This window comes from Coregonus lavaretus, assembly GCF_964263955.1.
Source record: "Coregonus lavaretus genome assembly, chromosome: 8".
NCBI classification, from domain to species: domain Eukaryota; kingdom Metazoa; phylum Chordata; class Actinopteri; order Salmoniformes; family Salmonidae; genus Coregonus; species Coregonus lavaretus.
In genome coordinates, this window is record NC_139995.1 from 24,385,988 (window position 1) to 24,409,534 (window position 23,547).

At 43.3% G+C, this 23,547-nt stretch overlaps 1 protein-coding gene across 1 annotated transcript in view; it reads right to left on the reverse strand.

Moving 5' to 3' along the window:
- Window positions 1-23,547, reverse strand: part of LOC311134380 (eukaryotic translation initiation factor 4 gamma 3-like) — a 73,323-nt gene that overhangs the window by 26,756 nt on the left and 23,020 nt on the right. Inside the window, exons 3-6 of the mRNA XM_084168036.1 lie at window positions 8,786-8,953; window positions 2,466-2,558; window positions 2,070-2,120; window positions 1,833-1,865 (exon numbers count right to left, since the gene is read on the reverse strand). Of these exons, the coding sequence (XP_084024162.1) occupies window positions 1,833-1,865; window positions 2,070-2,120; window positions 2,466-2,558; window positions 8,786-8,953 (345 nt within the window). The remainder of the gene's footprint in view (window positions 1-1,832; window positions 1,866-2,069; window positions 2,121-2,465; window positions 2,559-8,785; window positions 8,954-23,547) is intronic.

The window sequence follows — 23,547 nt, forward strand, 5'->3', positions numbered from 1 at the left end:
TTCCCACAGAGATGACTTAGCAACAAAGACAGGGTGTGGAGGGCTGCGAGCCTGGGCCACCCTCTGGATGGAGTAATGCGACATCACAGAGCTCTGTCTATCTAGCTGCTACCATTCACCTAGGACTAAACTCAGCCAGGCTCACTGGTGGTGTCATCACAGTGGTATTCCCAACACTTCGGGGTACAGACAGAGGGAGAGAGGGCAAGAGTCTGAGTCTGTCCTGATTTGAACACTCCTTTCTTCCCTTTGCTTTACTCTGGGAACATGCACGGTAGACCAACTAGGACTTTGCTCCACTTTGGCAGTCAGACATGAGCTTGTTGTTAGTATCAGGGAGTACCAACAATGCTAGCTCTGCTAATTTCAAACAGAGCATAACTGCTTAAGTTAAATGTTAACGCAACACTCAAAATGTTAATATGATGCTTATATCTGACCTTTCCATGGCTGACATTTGAACTCTTACTGGAAAAACTGGAAGAAAACTGCTCACAGTAAACACCAGCTCAAAAACAATAAAGATACCATTTACTTGGATGTCTCTACAGTGGACGTATAGGCTACAACGAATGTTGTCCAACCAAACAACAACTTTATCCTTCAGTCTGACCTCTTGGTTTGCAGCCCTAAACACTGAAAGACTGAAGTTGCATTAGCAATGAGAAATCAAGAGTAACACGGAGAGGTCGGATGACGTCAGCCGGCTGAATAAAGAGAGGTTTTCGGCAGATGAATGAATTTTCAGATCACTATGTAGCGCTCATTGTGCAGGGGGATTGCAACTTATGTCAGAGACAAGGCTAATTTTCTCTGGACGTATAATAGCCCTTTTGTTCTGCTTCCCAACTCCACTTCCGTGGTGGCACAAGAGAGGCCAGCGCCAGGACAGAGCAGAGCCAGTATGTGCCAGGGCATGTACTGTGTACTCTGTGCCAGTAAACCGTTCAGATTCACTGAGCCTGACTGACCTAGGAAGCTGCCTATTTATAGTCTGTCAAAATGGTCAACACAGAATCATCCAGAAGGTGAGAATGTTGGACAACAAGTTATGGACAGGGTGGGAGGGGGTGCCTGTCTGCCTGTGTGACCCAGTGTCTTCAAAGGGCATCTGATTCTTATTATGACAGAGAAATAAACATAATGACAACAGGAAGACGCTATGGGATTCTCGTCTCTGTGCCCAGGCTCGTCTCAGCAGTCACATAGTTATGCTCAATCACACACAATCAAAAACACAAACACATACAATTCACAAACAAAACAACATGCAATCATATTTATACGAAACAATTAATCATCAGATAATCTAAAACACAAATTGACTCGGAATAACCCTTTTCAAAAAGAGAAGGATCGAGAACATAGTGCATGCCAATGTCCGATAAACATCTGAGCAACAGGGCATTAGATGTTGCTAAAATGTTGGAGCAGTGCCATCAGTACCACACTTGTTAACACCAAGTCTGACCAACAGTTTGCAAGTCCACAACAATGCAACATGAGAAGAAGAAAAGAGAGTAATCACTATAGTATGGCAAACACCTAGCATCGTTGTCTGACTGGCAGTCAGGCAACTGTCATCTTAGATATGCCTTTAACGACAATGTGGAAAAATCTCAGAATGGCCGTTGACGTGCCTGGGTGGAAAGCAGGCGGGAAAGGGAGACATATTCTCATTAACTTAGGGGACACATTCTGTATAAACGGGGCCAATTTCCACTGAGAGCAGAAGATCTTTGCAGACCAATAACAGTGGTGTGATGATGTGCACTAAGCAACTCTAGCTGAGGGAGCAGAAGGGAGAGGACAAACGAAATGGGTTAAGTTACCTGATGGTGGGTTGGTCGAGGGCCCGTCGCAAACTGATTGGGGAGAGAATGAGGTCCGGCAGAAAGAGATGGGGCAGCGATGTCAAAGCAGAGAGCGAAAGAGAGAGAGAGAGAGATACAGAGAAAACAAGATGAGCAATGAGGGGCACACTGAGGCATGGTAATACAAAACCACAGAGAGAGCAGTAGAGCTGCCACGTTGTCATGTTTACTGCCATTAGAGGAGATGATGCAGACCTGGTGGTTCCATATGACAGGGGGGCTGGGGCTGGGGCTGGGCATGGATGACTACATTGAAAGTGCAGATAGAACAGTAAAATACTTTAAGTATATCATCTTGAAGTCATGGGCATACTGAATCCATACATTATGACTGGGTGACAGTTTAACATTAGGTAACACAAAATGATCACACTTAACTTGAATGGCTACCTACAACTTTTAGATAACTCAAGACTGGAAAGCCCGAGAGTGTGTATAGGACTGCCTGGCAGACACATCAGGGCTGATCATTACTGAACAATCACTACCTCAGATGATACGGTACCCCTCTAGGCCAATCAAAATGTCTGGATTTCCCAAAGCACACCAGTCATAATACATACGCATGACACAGAGAGAACGGGCACTTACCGGGCGACTCTGTGGCTGTGCATTCATTTGCTGGGTCTGAGGAGAGTACACTAGAGGTGTGGAGCCAGCATTCTGTCCAGTGGAGTATGGAGACTGTCATGGGGGGAGGGACAGAGGGGTGGATGTACGAGAGAGCAGGATAGAGAGAGGGGGATGGATGTAGGACAGAGAGAAAGGGGAGAGAAACAGAAATGGTAGTTAAGAACAAGCTGAGGAGAGATGTGATGACACAGCGGTTTGACCATTTTACCTGGGTCAAAATAATTTAGACCAACCAAACTGTTGCTCTCCTCACCAATGAAGAATAATGGACAGTGTGTGTGTTAGCATGGTAATCTAGTGTAGTAGTTTAGTGAAACACCATTGTCTTACATCAGATAGCCCAATGGCCTTCTGCACTGATCTATCTGATGACATGCAAACAATCATGGGATAGATTTTAAAAAGTTGTTTGTCTACAATACACAGTCATAACATTCGTAAATGTTACCAAGGTGGCATTGTCTACTGAACTTCCATTCGTCCTCAAAGAGTTAGAGTTAACCTTACCAAAAAACATACATCTGTAGCTAATTTGGATGTTTTCATCATGAGCAAGTCTTAACGACCTAATTCTATATATAAATACAGTGGGGAAAAAAGTATTTAGTCAGCCACCAATTGTGCAAGTTCTCCCACTTAAAAAGATGAGAGGCCTGTCATTTTCATCATAGGTACACGTCAACTATGACAGACAAAATGAGGAAAACAATTCCAGAAAATCACATTGTAGGATTTTTTATGAATTCATTTGCAAATTATGGTGGAAAATAAGTATTTGGTCAATAACAAAAGTTTCTCAATACTTTGTTATATACCCTTTGTTGGCAATGACACAGGTCAAACAAGTCTTCACAAGGTTTTCACACAGTGTTGCTGGTATTTTGGCCCATTCCTCCATGCAGATCTCCTCTAGAGCAGTGATGTTTTGGGGCTGTCGCTGGGCAGCACGGACTTTCAACTCCCTCCAAAGATTTTCTATGGGGTTGAGATCTGGAGACTGGCTAGGCCACTCCAGGACCTTGAAATGCTTCTTACGAAGCCACTCCTTCGTTGCCCGGGCGGTGTGTTTGGGATCATTGTCATGCTGAAAGACCCAGCCACATTTCATCTTCAATGCCCTTGCTGATGGAAGGAGGTTTTCACTCAAAATCTCACGATACATGGCCCCATTCATTCTTTCCTTTACACGGATCAGTCGTCCTGGTCCCTTTGCAGAAAAACAGCCCCAAAGCATGATGTTTCCACACCCATGCTTCACAGTAGGTATGGTGTTCTTTGGATGCAACTCAGAATTCTTTGTCCCCCAAACAGTTTTTACCAAAAAGTTATACTTTGGTTTCATCTGACCATATGACATTCTCCCAATCCTCTTCTGGATCATCCAAATGCACTCTAGCAAACTTCAGACGGGCCTGGACATGTACTGGCTTAAGCAGGGGGACACGTCTGGCACTGCAGGATTTGAGTCCCTGGCGGCGTAGTGTGTTACTGATGGTAGGCTTTGTTACTTTGGTCCCAGCTCTCTGCAGGTCATTCACTAGGTCCCCCCGTGTGGTTCTGGGATTTTTGCTCACCGTTCTTGTGATCATTTTGACCCCACGGGGTGAGATCTTGCGTGGAGCCCCAGATCGAGGGAGATTATCAGTGGTCTTGTTTGTCTTCCATTTCCTAATAATTTATCCCACAGTTGATTTATTCAAACCAAGCTGCTTACCTATTGCAGATTCAGTCTTCCCAGCCTGGTGCAGGTCTACAATTTTGTTTCTGGTGTCCTTTGACAGCTCTTTGGTCTTGGCCATAGTGGAGTTTGGAGTGTGACTGTTTGAGGTTGTGGACAGGTGTCTTTTATACTGATAACAAGTTCAAACAGGTGTCATTAATACAGGTAACGAGTGGAGGACAGAGGAGCCTCTTAAAGAAGAAGTTACAGGTCTGTGAGAGCCAGACATCTTGCTTGTTTGTAGGTGACCAAATACTTATTTTCCACCATAATTTGCAAATAAATTCATAAAAAATCCTACAATGTGATTTTCTGGAAATGTTTTTCTCAATTTGTCTGTCATAGTTGATGTGTACCTATGATGAAAATTACAGGCCTCTCTCATCTTTTTAAGTGGGAGAACTTACACAATTGGTGGCTGACTAAATACTTTTTTCCCCCACTGTATAAAACGAAAGCAATGTTAACCCAACGCCAGTACAACCTCAATGCTTAATAAATACTCCCTCAAGGTAGCTAGCTAGCGTAGTAAAATGATATCTAATAGCGCAATTAATATGTTTTCATGATAAGACACTTGCTGTTCTGCCCCGTTTAGTGCACCGAGTTCTGTAGCAGCTGTCTGATCTAGCTGCGACGTTATCGTGTTGGCTAAATGTTACAAAGTAGCGAGTCACAAGTGCCAGCTATCAGAGTCAAATACATGCTGATTTCTGAGTACAGCCCCATAACTTCGGTGCAGTACAACTTCATCAGCAAGCTGGCAAACTAGCTACAGTAATGGCCATTCCAACTAGCTAGCTGCTAACAAGTTTGCTCTGCTGATTGACTACAGCTCAGCGTTCAACTGCCCTCAAAGCTCATCACTAAGCGAAGGACCCAGGGACTAAACACCTCCCTCTGCAACTGGATCCTGGCCTTCCTGACGGGCCGCCCCCAGGTGGCAAGGGTAGGCAACAACACATCTGCCACACTGATCCTCAACACGGGGGCCCCTCAGGGGTGCGTGCTTAGTCCCCTCCTGTACTCCCTGTTCACCCATGACTGCGTGGCTAAGCACGACTCCAACACCATCATTAAGTTTGCCGACGACACAACGGTGGTAGGCCTGATCACTGACAATGATGAGACAGCCTTTTGGGAGGAGGTCAGAGACCTGGAAGGGTGGTGCCAGGACAACAACCTCTCCCTCAACGTGATCAAGACAAAGGAGATGATCGTGGACTACAGGAAAAGGAGGGCCGAGCACGCCCTCATTCTCATCGACGGAGCTGTAGTGGAGCAGGTCGAGAGCTTCAAGTTCCTTGGTGTCCACATCACCAACAAACTATCATGGTCCAAACACACCAAGACAGTCGTGAAGGAGGGCACGACAACACCTATTCCCCCTCAAGAGACTGATAAGATGTGTCATGGGTCCTCAGATCCGCAAAAAGTTCTACAGCTGCACCATCGAGACTATCCTGACTGGTTGCATCACCGACTGTTATGGTAACTGCTCGGCATCTGACCGCAACGCGCTACAGAGGGTAGTGCGTACGGCCCAATACATCACTGGGGCCAAGCTTCCTGCCATCCAGGACCTCTATACCAGGCAGTGTCAGAGGAAGGTCCTAAAAATTGCCAAAGACTCCAGCCACCCTAGTCATTGACTGTTCTCTCTGCTACCGCACGGCAAGCGGTACCGGAGCGCCAAGTCTAGGTCCAAAAGGCTCCTTAACAGCTTCTACCACCAAGCAATAAGATTGCTGAACAGCTAATCAAATGGCATAAACCGTCTGGTGATTGGTTGAGCCTTCTTGCGTGTGTGTGACGTCACACAGATGCTTTACACAGAGCCGTCTGACTGCGGCCTGCGTCCAGTGAAACTCCAGGGAAGAACCGCCCTTTCTATAGGCTCCTGGCTAATTCCTTGTTCTATGGGTCGACTGTAGCATTGTAGCTAAGCCTAACTATTTTCATTTTTACATTTTAGTCATTTAGCAGACGCTCTTATCCAGAGCGACTTACATGAGCAATTAGGGTTAAGTGCATTGCTTAAGGGCACATCGACAGATTTTTCACCTAGTCGGCTCGGGTATTAGAACCAGCGACCTTTCGGTTACTGGCACAACGCTCTTACCCACTAAGCTACCTGCCGCCCCTAACCTGCTAAGGTTAACCGTAACCTTATTCTCCTAACCTGCTAAATTAATTAATCTAACCTTCTGCGTTACTGCTCCTAAGCTGCTACGTTAATTGTCCGAACCAGCTACGTTAATTAGCCAAACCGGCTACGTTAGTTCTCCTACCCTGCTACGTTAGTTCACCTACCCTGCTACGTTAATTATCCTAACCTGCTACGTTAGTTCTCCTAACCTGCTACATTAGTTATCCTAACATGCTATGTTAACAAACCATCTGTGGCGACAAAGAGGGGGCTTGGTTTCCCTGGGCGGTTCTTCCCTGGAGTTTCCCTAGAAGCAGGCCGCAGTCAGACCTAATTGGTCTGTTTAGCTAGCTCGTGCCGCCGGAATGAGCAGTTAGTGCCAACCGAAAGACTTGGGAAACCCAGCTTTATCTTGATCACCAAATTAATTGGGAAATAAGTGAAAGCCTCATCAGCTAGCTAACAATCTATTTTAGTTGTAACAAATGTATCAAAGAATAGGTAATGCGTCCACGATTAGTTAGTAGCTACTGCCTGGTCAGTGAGCAAGCTACATTTCAGTAATTAGCTATCCTCCGAAATGTGGTGGTCAGTGGATAAACTAACGATGAGTTGAATATTTGTCTGAAAACAAACTAGTCACCTGTTAGTGTTGCCCGTGGTGTAATCATGTCTAAGCAGTTGGCTAATGTAGCCTGTGTGCCCATGAGTTCCCGAGTCGAACATTCGCCAGTGTGAGACAGCATGCTAGCTAGCTACATTTCAGCCTGTAGCTATCCTTCTAAATGCAGTGGTCACTGGATAAACTACACTGAACAAAAATATAAACGCAACATGTAAAGTGTTGGTCCCATATTTCATGAGCTGAAATCAAAGAGCCCAAAAATATTATTTATCTCATTTTGTGCACAAATTTGTTTACATCCCTGTTAGTGAGCATTTTTCCTTCGCCAAGATAATCCATCCACCTGACAGGTATGGCATATCAAGAAGCTGATTAAACAGAATGATCATTACATAGGTGCATCTTGTGCTGGGGACAATAAAAGGCCACTCTAAAATGTGCAGTTTTGTCACACAACACAATGCTACAGATGTCTCAAGTTTTGAGGGACCGTGCAATTGGCATGCTGACTGCAGGAATGTCCACGAGAGCTGTTGCCAGAGAATTGAAAGTTAATTTCTCTACCATAAGACGCCTCCTACGTCATTTTATAGAATTTGGCAACGTCAGACAACGTGTAACCACGCCAGCCCAGGACCTCCACATCCGGCTTCTTCATCTGCGGGATTGTCTGAGACCAGCCACCTGGACAGCTGCTGAAACTGTGGGTTTGCACAACCAATCACTAAACGGATATTCAATTTGTAAGTCGCTCTGGATAAGAGCGTCTGCTAAATGACGTAAATGTAAATGTAAATATTCATGATTTTACCTCCGGGTATCCTACGAAAGGAAATTTTGCTATCTGGAGAAACTTAGAATGGCGCATTAGAGTGACACCATTTGAAGAAAGACAATGGTGAAACACTGGACATTATTTATGTTGTCTCAGCCTGTCTGGCACTTTTTGCAGGGGTTAGGCCTGAGAGCTAAATATGGGGTATCTTGTGCTTGGCTACGTCTCCCAGGAGCTTCAATAATACCATCTCCTGTGTCGCATCTCTTCATGGGTGCAGTGGAAGGATTTAAATCAGCTTTGCTTGCTCTTATGAGAGGCTGGTGGTGTGGCTATATAGCTGGGATAATTAAAGTTGTGCCACTGGCTGCAGACACTATTAATAGGCCAGAGAGAGCAGCTCCTTCAGGCCGAGGCAGTGTGTGGGCTGGGAGAACCATGCTGAACACACAGGGATATAGGAACCCTTTCATCACACACACACACCTTACGCAAAGGCTGACTCATTCTGGAATCCCCAATAAGTGTTTTTGTTTGTGTGTGCGCGCGCTTCAAGGCAGTAGGAGAAACTAGCAAATCCCAGGAGCAGCAATGTAATTGACTGTACCAGTGTACTAATTGATTAACCCTTTAGCAGGCTCTTATGGAGAACAGAGAGCGAGCACTGTAGCAGTTTGGAAGTTGACGATTTCCTGTGGAATTCTAATCATTAAAAAAAATGTCCTTCTCTTGGACTATTGACAGACAGCACACAGGTCATACAAAAATACAATATTTGACCAATCAACAGGCCACTCTGTGCATTTAATTAATAAATTAATGCAAACAAAGCATGCAGCAACAGGCATTTTGATAAAGATGTTAGAGAAAAACGGGAGGAGAAGAAAGAATGAGAGAGAGAAAGAGAGCGAGAGACAAAAATAAATACAGATGGAAACACATAGGCAGGCAGACAGACAGAACAATGGTCATACGTAGAGAGGATGGCGGCGGACTCGGCTACACTCACCCCTCCGCCTGCCTCCCAGCCCTTAGGGTAGCGATATGGGGAAGCTGTGGGTACTGATACCTGAGAGAGCGCCGGTGAGTGGGCATGCCCTGGCGGTGTGCCCGCCAGGTTAGGGTGTCCCTTTGTGATGTCATGAGCCGTGTAGGGAGGGCCAGGGTGCCTCGGTACCTAAAGCACACAAAGAGAGACATCAGATAAATACAACATGAAAGACAAAGGGGCACTGAAGACATAGGAAGATGGAGGGTACAGTGCATTCGGAAAGTATTCAGACCCTTTGACTTTTTCCACATTGTTACGTTACAGCCTTATTCTAAAATGTATCCGTTTTTTCCCCTCATCAAATTCTAAATTTGAGGGGGATTTAAAAAATAATAATATCACATTTACATAAGTATTCTGACTATTTACTCAGTACTTTGTTGAAGCACCTTTGGCAACGATTACAGCCTTGAGTCTTCTTGGGTATGACGCTACAAGCTCAGCACACCTGTATTTGGGGAGTTTCTCCCATTCTTCTCTGCAGATCCTCTCAAGCTCTGTCAGGTTGGATGGGGAGCGTCGCTTCACAGTTATTTTCAGGTCTCTCCAGAGATGTTCGATGTGGTTCAAGTCTGGGCTCTGGCTGGGCCACTCAAGGACATTCAGAGACCTGTCTTGAAACCACTCCTGCGCTGTCTTGGCTGTGTGCTTAGGGTTGTTGTCCTGATGGAAGGTGAACCTTCGCCCCAGTCGGAGGTCCCATCCCTACATGCTTCACCGTAGGGATGGTGCGAGTTTTCCTCCAGACGTGACGCTTGGCATTCAGGCCAAAGAGTTCCATCTTGGTTTCATCAGACCAGAGAATCTTGTTTCTCATGGTCTGTGAGTCTTTTAGGTGCCTATTGGCAAACTCCAAGCTGGCTGCCATGTGCCTTTTACTGAGGAGTGGCTTCCGTCTGGCCACTCTACCAAAAAGGTATGATTACTGGAGTGCTGCAGAGGTGGTTATCCTTCTGAAAGGTTATCCCATCTCCACAGAGGAACTCTGGAGCTCAGTCAGAGTGACCATCGGGTTCTTGGTCACCTCCCTGACCAAGGCCCTTCTCCCCCGATTGCTCAGTTTGGCCGGGCTGCCAGCTCTAGGAAGAGTCTTTCTGGTTCCAAACTTCTTCCATTTAAGAATGATGGAGGCCACTGTGTTCTTGGGGACCTTCAATGCTGCAGAATTTTTTTGGCACCCTTCCCCAGATCTGTGCCTCGACACAGTCCTGTCTCAGAGCTCTACAGACAATTCTGTCGAACTCATGGCTTAGTTTTTGCTCTGACATGCACTGTAAACTGTGGGACCTTCTATAGACAGGTGTGTGCCTTTCCAAATCATGTCCAATCAATTGAATTTACCACAGGTGGACTCCAATCAAGTTGTAGAAACATCAAGGATGATCAATGGAAACAGGATGCAAAAGGAGGGAATGTTACTGGGAACTTCAGAAATTTACCAGTAAACTACTTTAGGTAATTTTTATAACATGTAGGAGAGATAAAATAATAAAATATGTTTTAAATATGAAATATAAAATGACAAAGCTGTAAAATATTATTCTAAATATAAATCAATTTAGGGAATAACGTTGATGTTATGAGGGTTTCAGCATGGAATATCCTTTATTCTTTTACACTAGGGGTGTGTATCTTTCGCTTTCAAGATGATTCGATACGTAAACACTGAATAAAAATATGAACACAACATGCAACAATTTCAAAGATTTTACTAAGTTACAATTCATATAAGGAAATCAGTCAATTGAAATAAATTCATTAGGCCCTAATCTATGGATTTCACATGACTGGGAATACAGATACGCATCTGTTGGTCACAGATACCTTTATAAAAAGGTAGGGGCGTGGATCAGAAAACCAGTCAATATCTGATGTGACCCACCATTCATGCAGCGCGACACATCTTCTTCGCATAGAGTTGATCAGGCTATTGATTGTGGCCTGTGGAATGTTGTCCCACTCCTCTTCAATGGCTGTGCGAACTGGAACACACTGTGGTACACGTCGATCCAGAGCATCCCAAATATGCTCAATGGGTGACATGTCTGATGACTATGCAGGCCATGGAAGAACTGGAACATTTTCAGCTTCCAGGATTTGTGTAAAGATCCTTGCGACATGGGGCTGTGCATTATCATGCTGAAACAGGAGGTGACGGCAGCGGATGAATGGCACGACAAATTGCCATCAATAAAATGCAACTGTGTTCGTTGTCCGTACATTTTGCCTGCCCATACCATAACCCCGCAATTGAGATTCCCTGAGACGGTTTCTGACAGTTTGTGCAGAAATTATTCGGTTGTGCAAACCCAGTTTCATCAGCTGTCCGGGTGGCTGGTTTCAGACGAGCCCGCAGGTGAAGAAGTTGGATGTGTAAGGCCTGGGCTGGCGTGGTTACACGTGGTCTGCGTTTGTGAGGCCAGTTGGACGTACTGCCAAATTCACTAAAACGACATTGGAGGCGGTTTATGGTAGAGAAATTAACATTACATTCTCTGGCAACAGCTCTGTTGGACATTCCTGCAGTCAGCATGCCAATTGCACGCTCCCTCAAAACTTGACACATCTGTGGCATTGTATTGTGTGACAAAACTGCACATTTTAGAGTGGCCTTTTATTGTCCCCAGCACAAGGTGCACCTGTGTAATGATCATGCTGTTTAATCAGCTTCTTTATATGCCACACCTGTCAGGTGGACGGATTATATTGGCAAAGGAGAAATGCTCACTAACAGGGATGTAAACAAAATTGCAGCCAAAATCAGAGAAATTAGCTTTATGGAACATTTCTGGGATCTTTATTTCAGTGTGTGTGTGTGTGTGTGTGTGTATGTGAATAATGTATGTCTATGGTGTATGTACTATTGTCTGTGTGTGAGTAAATTATGTATGTCTATGGTGTATACTATATAGGCACCTGATCTGAGCCATAAGTGAGACTAGGCATCTACCACTATCAGCTTTGGGGGGGCAATGTTTTTTGGTTCTGAAATCACCATCACCCCCTAATGGATTTGTCATTTTTGCAGATGAAGTGTCTGAACTAGTAATATAACAATATTTATGGTTTACAAATTAGCTATGACATAGCCAACTCATATATAGCAGAACTTTTGATTTCGTTGGTCAGTACGCAAAGCTGGGCACAGTGCACAGTTTGACTAGGCTTCTGATATTCCATAGGCTTGTTCGCCATGCAAAATGACTTGTAGATCAATGACTGGCAACACAGTTAGATGCTTAGTTCGACACTGAAGGAGAGGACACATCAGTTGTCACAAAATATGAGGTATTTTAAGAAGGTAGAAAGTAATATGAGAAAAACAGTGAATCGGTGATTCGTAACGTTTAAACTGATTTTCTGACCGATGCATGCTACATTTCGATCGGTTTGGGGTCTGTGAACCTATGCAGTCTTATCTTAAACATTTGAATCGTGGACCGATGTGTATCGTTACATCCTTATTTTACACATTTTATAAGTCAATATGTCTATGTTGTAAATGTATTGGGGCTGACCTGGTGGCAGTTGTGAAAAAAGTCAATAGTTGGAAGAGTTGCTGAGATAATTGCAATTTGCAAATGATGTCATTATTGATTAGATGCTTTTTTTTCATTAGGCTATTTTCTCTTGAACCATACAGTCTTTCCACAAGAAACTCATGGACAATTAGGGCTGGGTGATACATACATTTGAATTAATTTGATGAATAATTCAAATGTATGTTTAGCGTGTTATTATAAATGCCTGTATCAGAAGAACCAAGGTATTTTGTGTTTTTATGAGCGTTTATGTCCGCTTGTTCTCATTTTGTCTTTTTGGTCTCGTCTCCTTCTGTGCTATATGCATCTTCCCATTTAAAAACACACACACACACACAAAGCCCCTCACAACAACAAAGATGAGAGATCACTTCTTCTTCTCTGACAAGAAGTTTCAACTCTGTATTTGCATTTGATATGGACACCGAAGCACATTGAGACATTATTTTACTGTAATAGAGAAGTTAATCTTTCGAAAAATACCCTTTTTATGTCTCAACTCCTCAAATTGAGCGCAGAGCAGACACAACAAAAAGTATTAATGAACATTGATTCTGGAAAAGTAATGCTCAGTTTGTCGCACGCAGCATTGAGGTACCGCTAGCAGCATTTTAGCCAAAGACTTATACTTGCTGTCTAGTCTGTGTTTGATAAATGTGCAATGAGCATAAAACACAATAATATAAGGAATTGGCAACTTGTTCTCATTCTGAGAAATAAAGTAGGCCACTTGATTTCAACATCTGAACAAAGTGAAGAGGCTAGCATGCTGTTCAAACAGTTGGAGACGGACAGAAGGGTGAGTTCATAACAATTCAACTGTTCTACCTTGTAAGCGAGCAAATAGATCCAAGTTGGCTAAACTTGAAATAAACAGCTGGCTACTCACTAGCACGTGGGCTTGTGCTTAATGCATGGTTCTGGTTAAATTTGTAAGAAAAAAGGGCATTTTCATAAACAGTCTTGAAAGCCAGATCAGTGATTAATGCACAAAAAAAAGCAGGTTAAACTATTTTAAATTATTAATGAGTCTTATGGTTGTGGAAGGTTTATATTTAGCCTATGTATACTTTCACAAGCCCTGAATTCATTAGATTATTGCTGACTGTTTGACATTCAGCATATTTGACCTTTAAATTGTACAACAAAGCTTATTTAGAGAAAATATTTTTAAAAATCAAGACGTATATAACGTGAACCACCCATAAAAGTTTGAAAGAAAAATCGAGATATGATTTTTAGGCCATATCGCCAAGCCCTATGGACAAAGATTTTTATTTTTAAAGTATACAAAAAAATCCAGTAACTGATACTGGTAGTTTTGCAACCCTAGAACGCACACACAGGACTCCACAGGTCATTAGAACTGCTCCTGCTGAGGAATGTAAATTAGGCACTTTAAGGTAGGGATCAACTGCTGTCTGGCTCTGTGCAGAGGAGCAGACCTGTGCTGTAAATGAAGTGTGTTGTGCCCTGCTGTGCAGACTTAGGCTTTGCCCTGGGCTGTGGAGTGCTGCCCTGTCTGTCCCTTTGCATTGCTGGGCATGCAGTGTGCTTCGTGCTGTATCCCCTGCCCCTGTCCTGTGCTGTACTGTGAGCTGTAAAATACTGCAGCTGCAGCACTAGGCCTGGCACAGCAGAGATAATGCAGGCTGGCCTCTGCTCCCCTGGGCTTTCTGCTGCTCACACACCTGCTGCACAGGAGCCTCTGTGAGGTGATGGTAACACTCTCTCTTCTGTTTGTCTTTGGACAACATTTTCTCTCAACAACCCTGGTTTACTCTCAATCCCTAACATCTCTCTGTTTGGTCCACTTCCTCTGATTGACAGGATAAAGGCAGCTAATCGGACTGCTGTTGCCAGGGGAGGAGTCTCTGCCGGTGACCGATTCCCCTGACAGGCAGAGTGGGGGAGGGGCAGAAGCCGCATAGCCCAGCATAGGCCGAGGAAGGGAAGGAAGAGTCCAGAAGGGAGAGTCCAGAAAGCAGCCCTCTCCTCGGCCGCAGAGCAGACCAAAGCCTTCCAGGAACAGTTTCCAATGATGTCATGCCTGCAGACCGCCAACAAACCCACACAGTCATTTGCAGCTGACACTTCTCAATGCTGTGTATACATGTATTTATCAACCAGCATGATGTGATAGGTCAATTACATCAAACAAATCACAACTGTTCAACTTAATAAAAAATGTTAAGTCCCCTATTTAAGGGACTTTGAGCAGTTCTGGACCGGTTTCGGCCGACATTTGTGTTAACAAAGCGCTCTTTGAACGGCGTAACATCAATTGTGTACTCCATTAAACCTCTGGTTGTCCCGCCTCACATGCCGTGAAATCTGGCACTGGGCTTGGGTAGTATACCGTATATATCATATACCGGTGTATTTGGAAGTAGCCACGGGATGGTTTTTCAATACCGTCAACCCCGTTGAAACTATTTCTTTGAAGTTTTTTAAATAAATGTGAATATTTGTAGCTACTTTTTAAGTAAATACCTGCAGTCAACTTGTGCAATACGTTAGGAGATAAAGCAGATCACGTTCTACATTTCACCAGTCACATTTTTCATTATAAAGCTTACCGGTAGTACACAGTCTCATGGTTTTAGTTTACGAGCACATAACCATGAGAGACCGGAGCCTTGTGACTCATTCACTGTTGTGCAGCACGCGCCAGGTGATTTAGTTACAGTATGGAATTCACAACTATATATTTGGCAGCTAGATATCGTATAACTGTATAAAATGTGCTAAAAGTTCAGCAGTTTTGATTTGGTTTGCACATTTTGTAGCTAGTTATCCAACTAAGTGGTTAGCTTCTTGACCAAGCTTCTCTTGGTAACAGCAGAGAACCCCCTCCTTGACCAAGAGCCTTGCTGTCTAATAGTTGTGAGTAGCATTTTTGAGTTACTTGTAAAACTTTATGAGCTGGGATGTCTGTCCTGCAAATAGTTTGACAGAGACTGTATAAAGATGTTTTCAATGCACCCGTTCTGATTTATCTAGCATTCGCTATGGGATTTTACATGTACTTGTTAGCATTGTTAAACTTCGGATTACAGGGGCTTGAAAAAAGCACCACTTGTGTTCAATGCCGGTATTAGCGAATATCCCGGGATGTCACAAGGTCGGTATGAAGGTACGACAATCTGCATAGGGAGCGACACGTCACATTTTCTGGCCTATCCAGACAAAGGATTGATTTCCTCTGGCTGTGAACCTTGGCGCTCCACTTTCAATACGGTATATGAAATGGGAGAGCATAGCGATTGCAGCAATAACAGTGTCATCTTGCTGTGATGTTCTCAGATGGATTTAGAGCTCTCAACATGAAAACATTAGGGCTGTCAAAGTCAACACATTATTATCGCATTAACACGTGACGTTTATTACTGTAAATAAATTACACCGTTAATCGAGTCACCATTTCTTCACCGCACGTAAACTTTTAAGCGCATGTGTTTTTCAGACTGACCCTTTTAAGCGCAGAACACAACACCAAAACACAGCTACAGTCAATGCTTGTGCCTTTACATTGCTGAAGACTGTGTGCCTCCCACCAAAATCATGTAAAAGTTATGCCCAATATTCCCGGAGCTGTGTTTTTTCTTTCTACCGCGGATTCGTGTGCATGTCGCGGGCCATTTTAAACTGCTCGCGAGTTGCTATTTTTTGGTTTGATAACAAACAATGTTTAGCTAGCTAGTCATGTTACCTACCTAGCTAGCTAGCAACCTGAACTTGACCACTGACTAGGCTATGCCCAAAGTTGGATGGCACAGGAATAACTGAAAAGGGATAGGCTACTTAAAGAGGTGCTTCAAAAGGTAGGCTGCATATGCAATAGTGGGGTATGTATGATTGTGTGTGTGAGAGAGAGGATGGGTGTGAGAGTGGGAGGAAGTGAGAGAGAAAGAGAGGGTGTGGGAGGGAGACAGTGTAGGCCTGTGTGTGTAAAGTTATCTGAACAGTACAGATGGATACAGTGTTTTCATAACATTGTTGGACAAGTTGAAATGCTCTTTGTTCTTTGTTAGAGCCTGTTCTTTTTTTTCTAAAGTCACACTCATTTAGAATGCCTGAAGCTTTCACAGTACTTTTTAAAGCTGTGCATGTGTGAGAGAGAAAGGGAGATACTTGTTTGTGTGTGTGTGTGTGTGGCTGTGCACAAGTGGAGGCTCCTCAGAGGAGGAAGGGAAGGACCATCCTCCTCTGGGAATTTCATACAAATAAAAATAGTGAAACATTAAAAAAGTTATACTTTTTAGATAAAACTACACTAAATATATTCAAATGTCACCAAATAATTGATTAAAACACAATGTTTTGCAATGAAGGTCTACAGTTGCCTCAGCAGCACTCTGTAGGTTAGCACCCTGGTTTAGTACATTGACTTCAATACAAAACCTAGGAGGCTCATGGTTCTCACCCCCTTCCTGACTTACACAGTAATTATGACAACTTCCGGAGGACGTCCTCCAACATATCAGAGCTCTTTCAGCATGAACTGACATGTTGTCCACCCAATCAAAATATCAGAGAATTAATCTAGTACTGAAAGCATAAGCTACAGCTAGCTAGCACTGCAGTGCATAAAATGTGGTAAGTAGTTGACTCAGAGCGAGAGAAAGACAATAGTTTAACAGTTAACAAATTAATTTATTTCAAAATTAAGGATAAGCAAGAGAGAGAGAGCTAGCTATATTTGGGGGATTTTTGTTTTGTTTTTTACTTTCACTTAGCTAGATAATGCAGCTAGCTAGTTTAGCCTACTCAAAAAGCGAGGGATGCTATGTTAGCTAGCTGGTTATGGCTATCCAAGCTTCTGGTTTTATTAATTTATTGCCACTGGGGCCCACCGGTGAAACTGCTAAACTGCTTTCTGACAGTAGCTAGTGGGTTTACTAGCGCGTTAGTTCTAGTAGCTATGCTGACTATGATGTGTCAACAGTGTAAGCCGTGTGTAGCAGTTATAGCTGTCATGATATGAAGGTTAGGCTTGGAAAGGTTTTTTCGCCTGGTCACATACAGCTGACGTGTTGTGCACTGATGTCTACAAGTGAAGGGAAAAGGTAAGAGGAGAGCACGTAGATAGTTGCGAGAAGGAATTATATATATACACTACCAGTCAAAAGTTTGGACACCTACTCATTCAAGGGTTTTTCTTTATTTTTACTATTTTTTACATTGTAGAATAATAGTGAAGACATCAAAACTATGAAATGACACATATGGAATCATGTCGTAACCAAAAGAGTGTTAAACAAATCAAAATATATTTTATATTTGAGATTCTTCAAATAGCCACCCTTAGCCTTGATGACAGCTTTGCACACTCTTGGCATTCTCTCAACCAGCTTCACCTGGAATGCTTTTCCAACAGTCTTGAAGGAGTTCCCACATATGCTGAGCACTTGTTGACTGCTTTTCCTTCACTCATCCCAAACCATCTCAATTGGGTTGAGGTTGGGGGATTGTGGAGGCCAGGTCAACTGATGCAGCACTCCATCACTCTCCTTCTTAGTGCCAATTTTGTACTTTCACTAAGTACGATCATATTTATTTAACAGTTATAAGAAAGGTGAAATATTATTGTAAGTCGTTTATAATTTGATTGTTACTATATTTAGAAAGCATTTAAATAATTTCAAGCCCCAATCCCCCACTTTTGTTGAATAGGAAAGAAATTGTGATTTTTCATATACAGTGCTTTAGGAAAGTATTCAGACCCCTTCCCCACATTGTTACGTTACAGCCTTATTTTAAAATAGATTAAATACCTTTTTTTCCCCTCAAATCTACACACAAATAAACCATAATGACAAAACGAAAACAGATTTTTTTTACATAAATATTCAGACCCTTTGCTATGAGACTCGAAATTGAGCTCAGGTGCATCCTTTTTCCATTGATCATCCTTGAGATGTTTTTACAACTTCATTGGGGTCCACCTGTGGTATATTCAATTGATTGGACATGATTTGGAAATGAACACACCTGTCTATATAAGGTACCACAGTTGACAGTGCATGTCAGAGTAAAAACCAAGCCATGAGGTGGAAGGAATTGTTCGTAGAGCTCAGAGACAGGATTGTGTCGAGGCACAGATCTGGGGAAGGGTAACAAAAAATGTCTGCAGCATTGAAGGTCCCCTAGAACACAGTGGCCTCCATCATTCTTAAATGGAACAAGTTTGGAACCACCAAGACTCTTCCTAGAGCTGACCGCCCGGCCAAACTGAGCAATCGGGGGAGAAGGGCCTTGTTCAGGGAGGTGACCAAGAACCCGATGGTCACTCTGAAGGAGCTCTAGAGTTCCTCTGTGGAGATGGGAGAACCTTCCAGAAGGACAACCATCTCTGCAGCTCACCACCAATCAGGCCTTTATGGTAGAGTGGCCAGACGGAAGCCACTCCTCAGTAAAAGGCACATGACAGCCTGCTTGGAGTATGCCAAAAGGCATCTAAAGACTCTCAGACCATGAGAAACAAGATTCTCTGGTCTGATGAAACCAAGATTGAACTCTTTGGCCTAATTGCCAAGCGTCACGTCTGGAGGAAACCTGGCACCATCCCTACGGTGAAGCATGGTGGTGGCAGCATGATAATGTGGGGATGTTTTTCAGCGGCAGGGACTGGGAGACTAGTCAGGATCGAGGGAAAGATGAATGGAGCAAAGTACAGAGAGATCCTTGATGAAAACCTGCTCCAGAGCACTCAGGACCTCAGACTGGGGTGAAGGTTCACCTTCCAACAGGACAACGACACTAAGCACACAGCCAAGACAACGCAGGAGTGGCATCGGGACAAGTCTCTGATTGTCCTTGAATGGCACAGCCAGAGCCCGGACTTGAACCCGATCTAACATCTCTGGAGAGACCTGTAAATAGCTGTGCAATGACGCTACCCATCCAACATGACAGAGCTTGAGAGGATCTGCAGAGAAGAATGGGAGAAACTCCCCAAATACAGGTGTGCAAAGCTTGTACCCAAGAAGACTCGAGGCTGTAATCGCTGCCAAAGGTGCGTCAACAAAGTACTGAGTAAAGGGTCTGAATACTTATGTAAATGTGATATTTCCGTTGTTTCTTTTTAATTAAATTAGCAAAAATGTCTAAAAACCTGTTTTTGCTTTGTCGTTATGGGGTATTGTGTGTAGATTGATGAGGAATAAAAAAATTATAATCAATTTTAGAATAAGGCTGTAACGTAACAATGTGGAAAAAGTCAAGGGGTCTGAATACTATCCGAATGTACTGTATGTGTCCAGTTTGCAAGCAGAGGTTCTGAAAAACGATTTTCTATTTTTCATATGTTCTAAAATAATCCACAACAGAAGCATCTCCAGAGTGTGGATCTCCACTGTATGAGAGGCTCCTGTACTGCGTCTCCTCCCCCGCACAGACCCTTGCCTCCAGGCAGACAGCACGGCTCAGCACAGCAGCGGCTCAGACACACACACACATGCTGCAGTGGTGAGGGGGGTCAGCTCAGGCATCAGAGTAAGTAGATTGGGAACAGCAAGGTGACGGAGTGTGGGCAACACACACACACACGGCAGGGGGTAGGTGGGAGGTGAAGCTGACGGTTATGATGAATCATGTGGCAGTGAGCCCCTGAGGTGACAGTCACATCTTCCCAGCTGCAGGCCGAGCTCAGTGATATCCCCTATGTTTCTGTCATACATTCCACATAGGCAACATTACATACACACACCAGGCCTTCGTTTTTAAGCTGTAATGAATGCGTAATGAGGGCACCAGCTAACATTTCCCCCTGGTGGCACTACATTTTTAAGTTTGTAGCACCAGCCCATTATTTGGTCGCATCAATTTTTTTCCGCAGTGTCACGCAATAGGAAAATGATTATCATCTTATAAAGTAATTTTATTAAGTGTAATAGACTACTGAGCTGGTGTTCAAGAAATACATTGTTTCATCATCTTTTCATGTTGTGAATCAAAATATTTTAATGTGCAACCTAATCCAGTGATTGTCATGCATTGTGGATTGACAATTAGGCTATTGTTATATTTCACTTAAAATAGGGCTCCTGAATCTTCTGATTTATTTTTTTATTCAATAGAGGAATTTGCCTGCATCTTCATGTGCACTAATATCATAGGCACATTTATTTGGGGCTAATTCACCACCTGAGTAAGTGGAAACTCAAAACACATTAGCTAGATCGCTAACTCTAAATATACAGTGCCTTCAGAAGGTATTCATTTTTTTATTTTACCTTTATTTAACTAGGCAAGTCAGTTAAGAACAAATTCTTATTTATAATGACGGCCTACACCGGCCAAACCTGGACGACGCTGGGCCAATTGTGCGCCGCCATATGGGACTCCCAATCACGGCCGGTTGTGATACAGCCTGGAATCCAACCAGGGGGTCTGTAGTGACGCCTCAAGCACAGAGATGCAGTGCCTTAGACCACTGCGCCACTTGACTTATTCCACATTTTGTTGTGTTACAGCCTGAATTCAAAATTGATTAAATTACTTTCTTTCTCACCCATCTACACACAATACCCCATAATGACAAAGTGAAAACATGTTTGTAGAAATTTTAGCAAATGTATTGAAAATGAAATACAGAAATATTGCATTTACATAAGTGTTCACACCCCTGAGTCAATACTTTGTAGAAGCACATTTGGCAGCGATTACAGCTGTGAATCTTTCTGGGTAAGTCTCTAAGAGCTTTCCCACACCTGGATTGTGCAACATTTGCCAATTATTCTTTTCAAAATTCTTCAAGCTTTGTCAAATTGGTTGTTGATCATTACTAGACAACCATTTCAGGTCTTGCCATAGACTTTCAAGTAGATTTAAGTCAAAACTAACTATGGCACTCAGGAAGATTACACGTGGTCTGCGATTGTGAGGCCGGTTGGACGTACTGCCAAATTCTCTAAAGTGACGTAGGAGGTGGTTTATGGTAAAGAAATTAACATTCAATTCTCTGGCAACAGCTCTGGTGGACATTCCTGCAGTCAGCACGCCAATTGCACGCGCCCTCAAAACTTGAGACATCTGTGGCATTGTGTTGTGTGACAAAACGGCACATTTTAGAGTGGCCTTTTATTGTCCACAGCAGAAGGTGCACCTGTGTAATGACCATGCTGTTTAATCAGCTTCTTGATATGCCACACCTGTCAGGTGGATGGATTATCTTGGCAATGGAGAAATGCTCACTAACAGGGATGTAAACTTATTTGTGCACAACATTTGAGAGAAATAAGCTTTTATTTATAGCTCTTTTATTTCAGCTCATGAAACATGGGATCAACACTTTACATGTTGAGTTAATATTTTTGTTCTGTATAGATTACAATAACGATGAACAGAGTTGTGGATAAAACGTTAACAGTATGCAGTCACGCTCGATGAGAATAGCCTATGCAGCTGCCAACACCTCAAATGTTGACACATTTATGCCGACATCACCCAAGTATTCCGCCGTCTCCCCTCTATATTCAAGCAGTCCTTGGCAGCTGATTCTGACCGGGCCAAAGAAATTACAAGAGCGATAGGTAGGCTATGTTTATATTTTTTACAGTCTTTGGTTTATAGCCAAGGATGTGCACCCATTCTCGGTGGTTGTGAATAGAGGGCTTCAGCACCTTGTGAAAGTGCTTGAGCCACGTTACGAACTTACCTCTTCTACTAATTTCAGCAAACACATATTACCTGCTCTATATAAGCAAGCCAAAGCCAAAGTTTTCAATGAATTGGCCAATGCACCCTGTGTTGTGCTTAACAGTGACAGCCCATCACAATACCCCGGAGTGGGAGATGTACCGTGCTACAGACACAACCCCTTTATGGAGAGTCATCTGGCACTGAAGGAGGCAGTGTCATGGTGCGTTCGTAACTAAGTGGGAATTTACCACATACGACTGGGAAAAATCCACATATACGGCCCTCCAACTGGTAATTACTTGTGGGAAACTTGTCTTTCATCCTGAGTACACACTTCTCCCACATGGTGACATCTATAACATCATTTTCAGCAGATACAGTGGTGTGAAAAAGTGTTTGCCCCCTTCCTGATTTGTTATTTGTTTGCATGTTTGTCACACTTAAATGTTTCAGATCATCAAACAAATTTAAATATTAGTCAAAGATAACACAAGTAAACACAAAATGCAGTTTTGAAATGAAGGTTGTTATTATTAAGGGAAAACAAAATCCAAACCTACATGGCCCTGTGTGAAAAAGTGTTTGCCCCCCCTGTTATAACACAACTCAACTGTGGTTTATCACACCTGAGTTCAATTCCTCTAGCCACACCCAGGCCTGATTACTGCCACACCTGTTCTCAATCAAGGAATAACTTAAATAGGACCTGCCTGACAAAGTGAAGTAGACCAAAAGATCCTCAAAAGCTAGACATCATGCCGAGATCCAAAGAAATTCAGGAACAAATGACAAAGAAAGTAATTGAGATCCATCAGTCTGGAAAAGGTTATGAAGCCATTTCTAAAGCTTTGGGACTCCAGCGAACCACAGTGAGAGCCATTATCCACAAATGGCGAAAACATGGAACAGTGGTGAACCTTCCCAGGAGTGGCCAGCCGACCAAAATTACCCCAAGAGCGCAGCGACGACTCATCCAAGAGGTCACAAAAGACCCCACAACAACATCCAAGGAGCTGCAGGCCTCACTTGCCTCAGTTAAGGTCAGTGTTCATGACTCCACCATAAGAAAGAGACTGGGCAAAAATGGCCTGCATGGTAGAGTTCCAAGACGAAAACCACTGCTGAGCAAAAATAACATTAAGGCTCGTCTCATTTTTGCCATAAAACATCTTGATGATCCCCAAGACCTTTGGGAAAATACTCTGTGGACTGACGAGACAAAAGTTGAACTTTTTGGAAGGTGTGTGTCCCATTACATCTGGCGTAAAAGTAACACAGCATTTCAGAAAAACAACATCATACCAACAATAAAATATGGTGGTGGTAGTGTGATGGTCTGGGCCTGTTTTGCTTCTTCAGGACCTGGAAGACTTGCTGTGATAAATGGAACCATGAATTCCGCTGTCTACCAAAAAATCCTGAAGGAGAATGTCCGGCCATCTGTTCGTGACCTCAAGCTGAAGCAAATGTGGGTTCTGCAGCAGGACAATGATCCAAAACACACCAGCAAGTCCACCTCTGAATGGCTGAAGA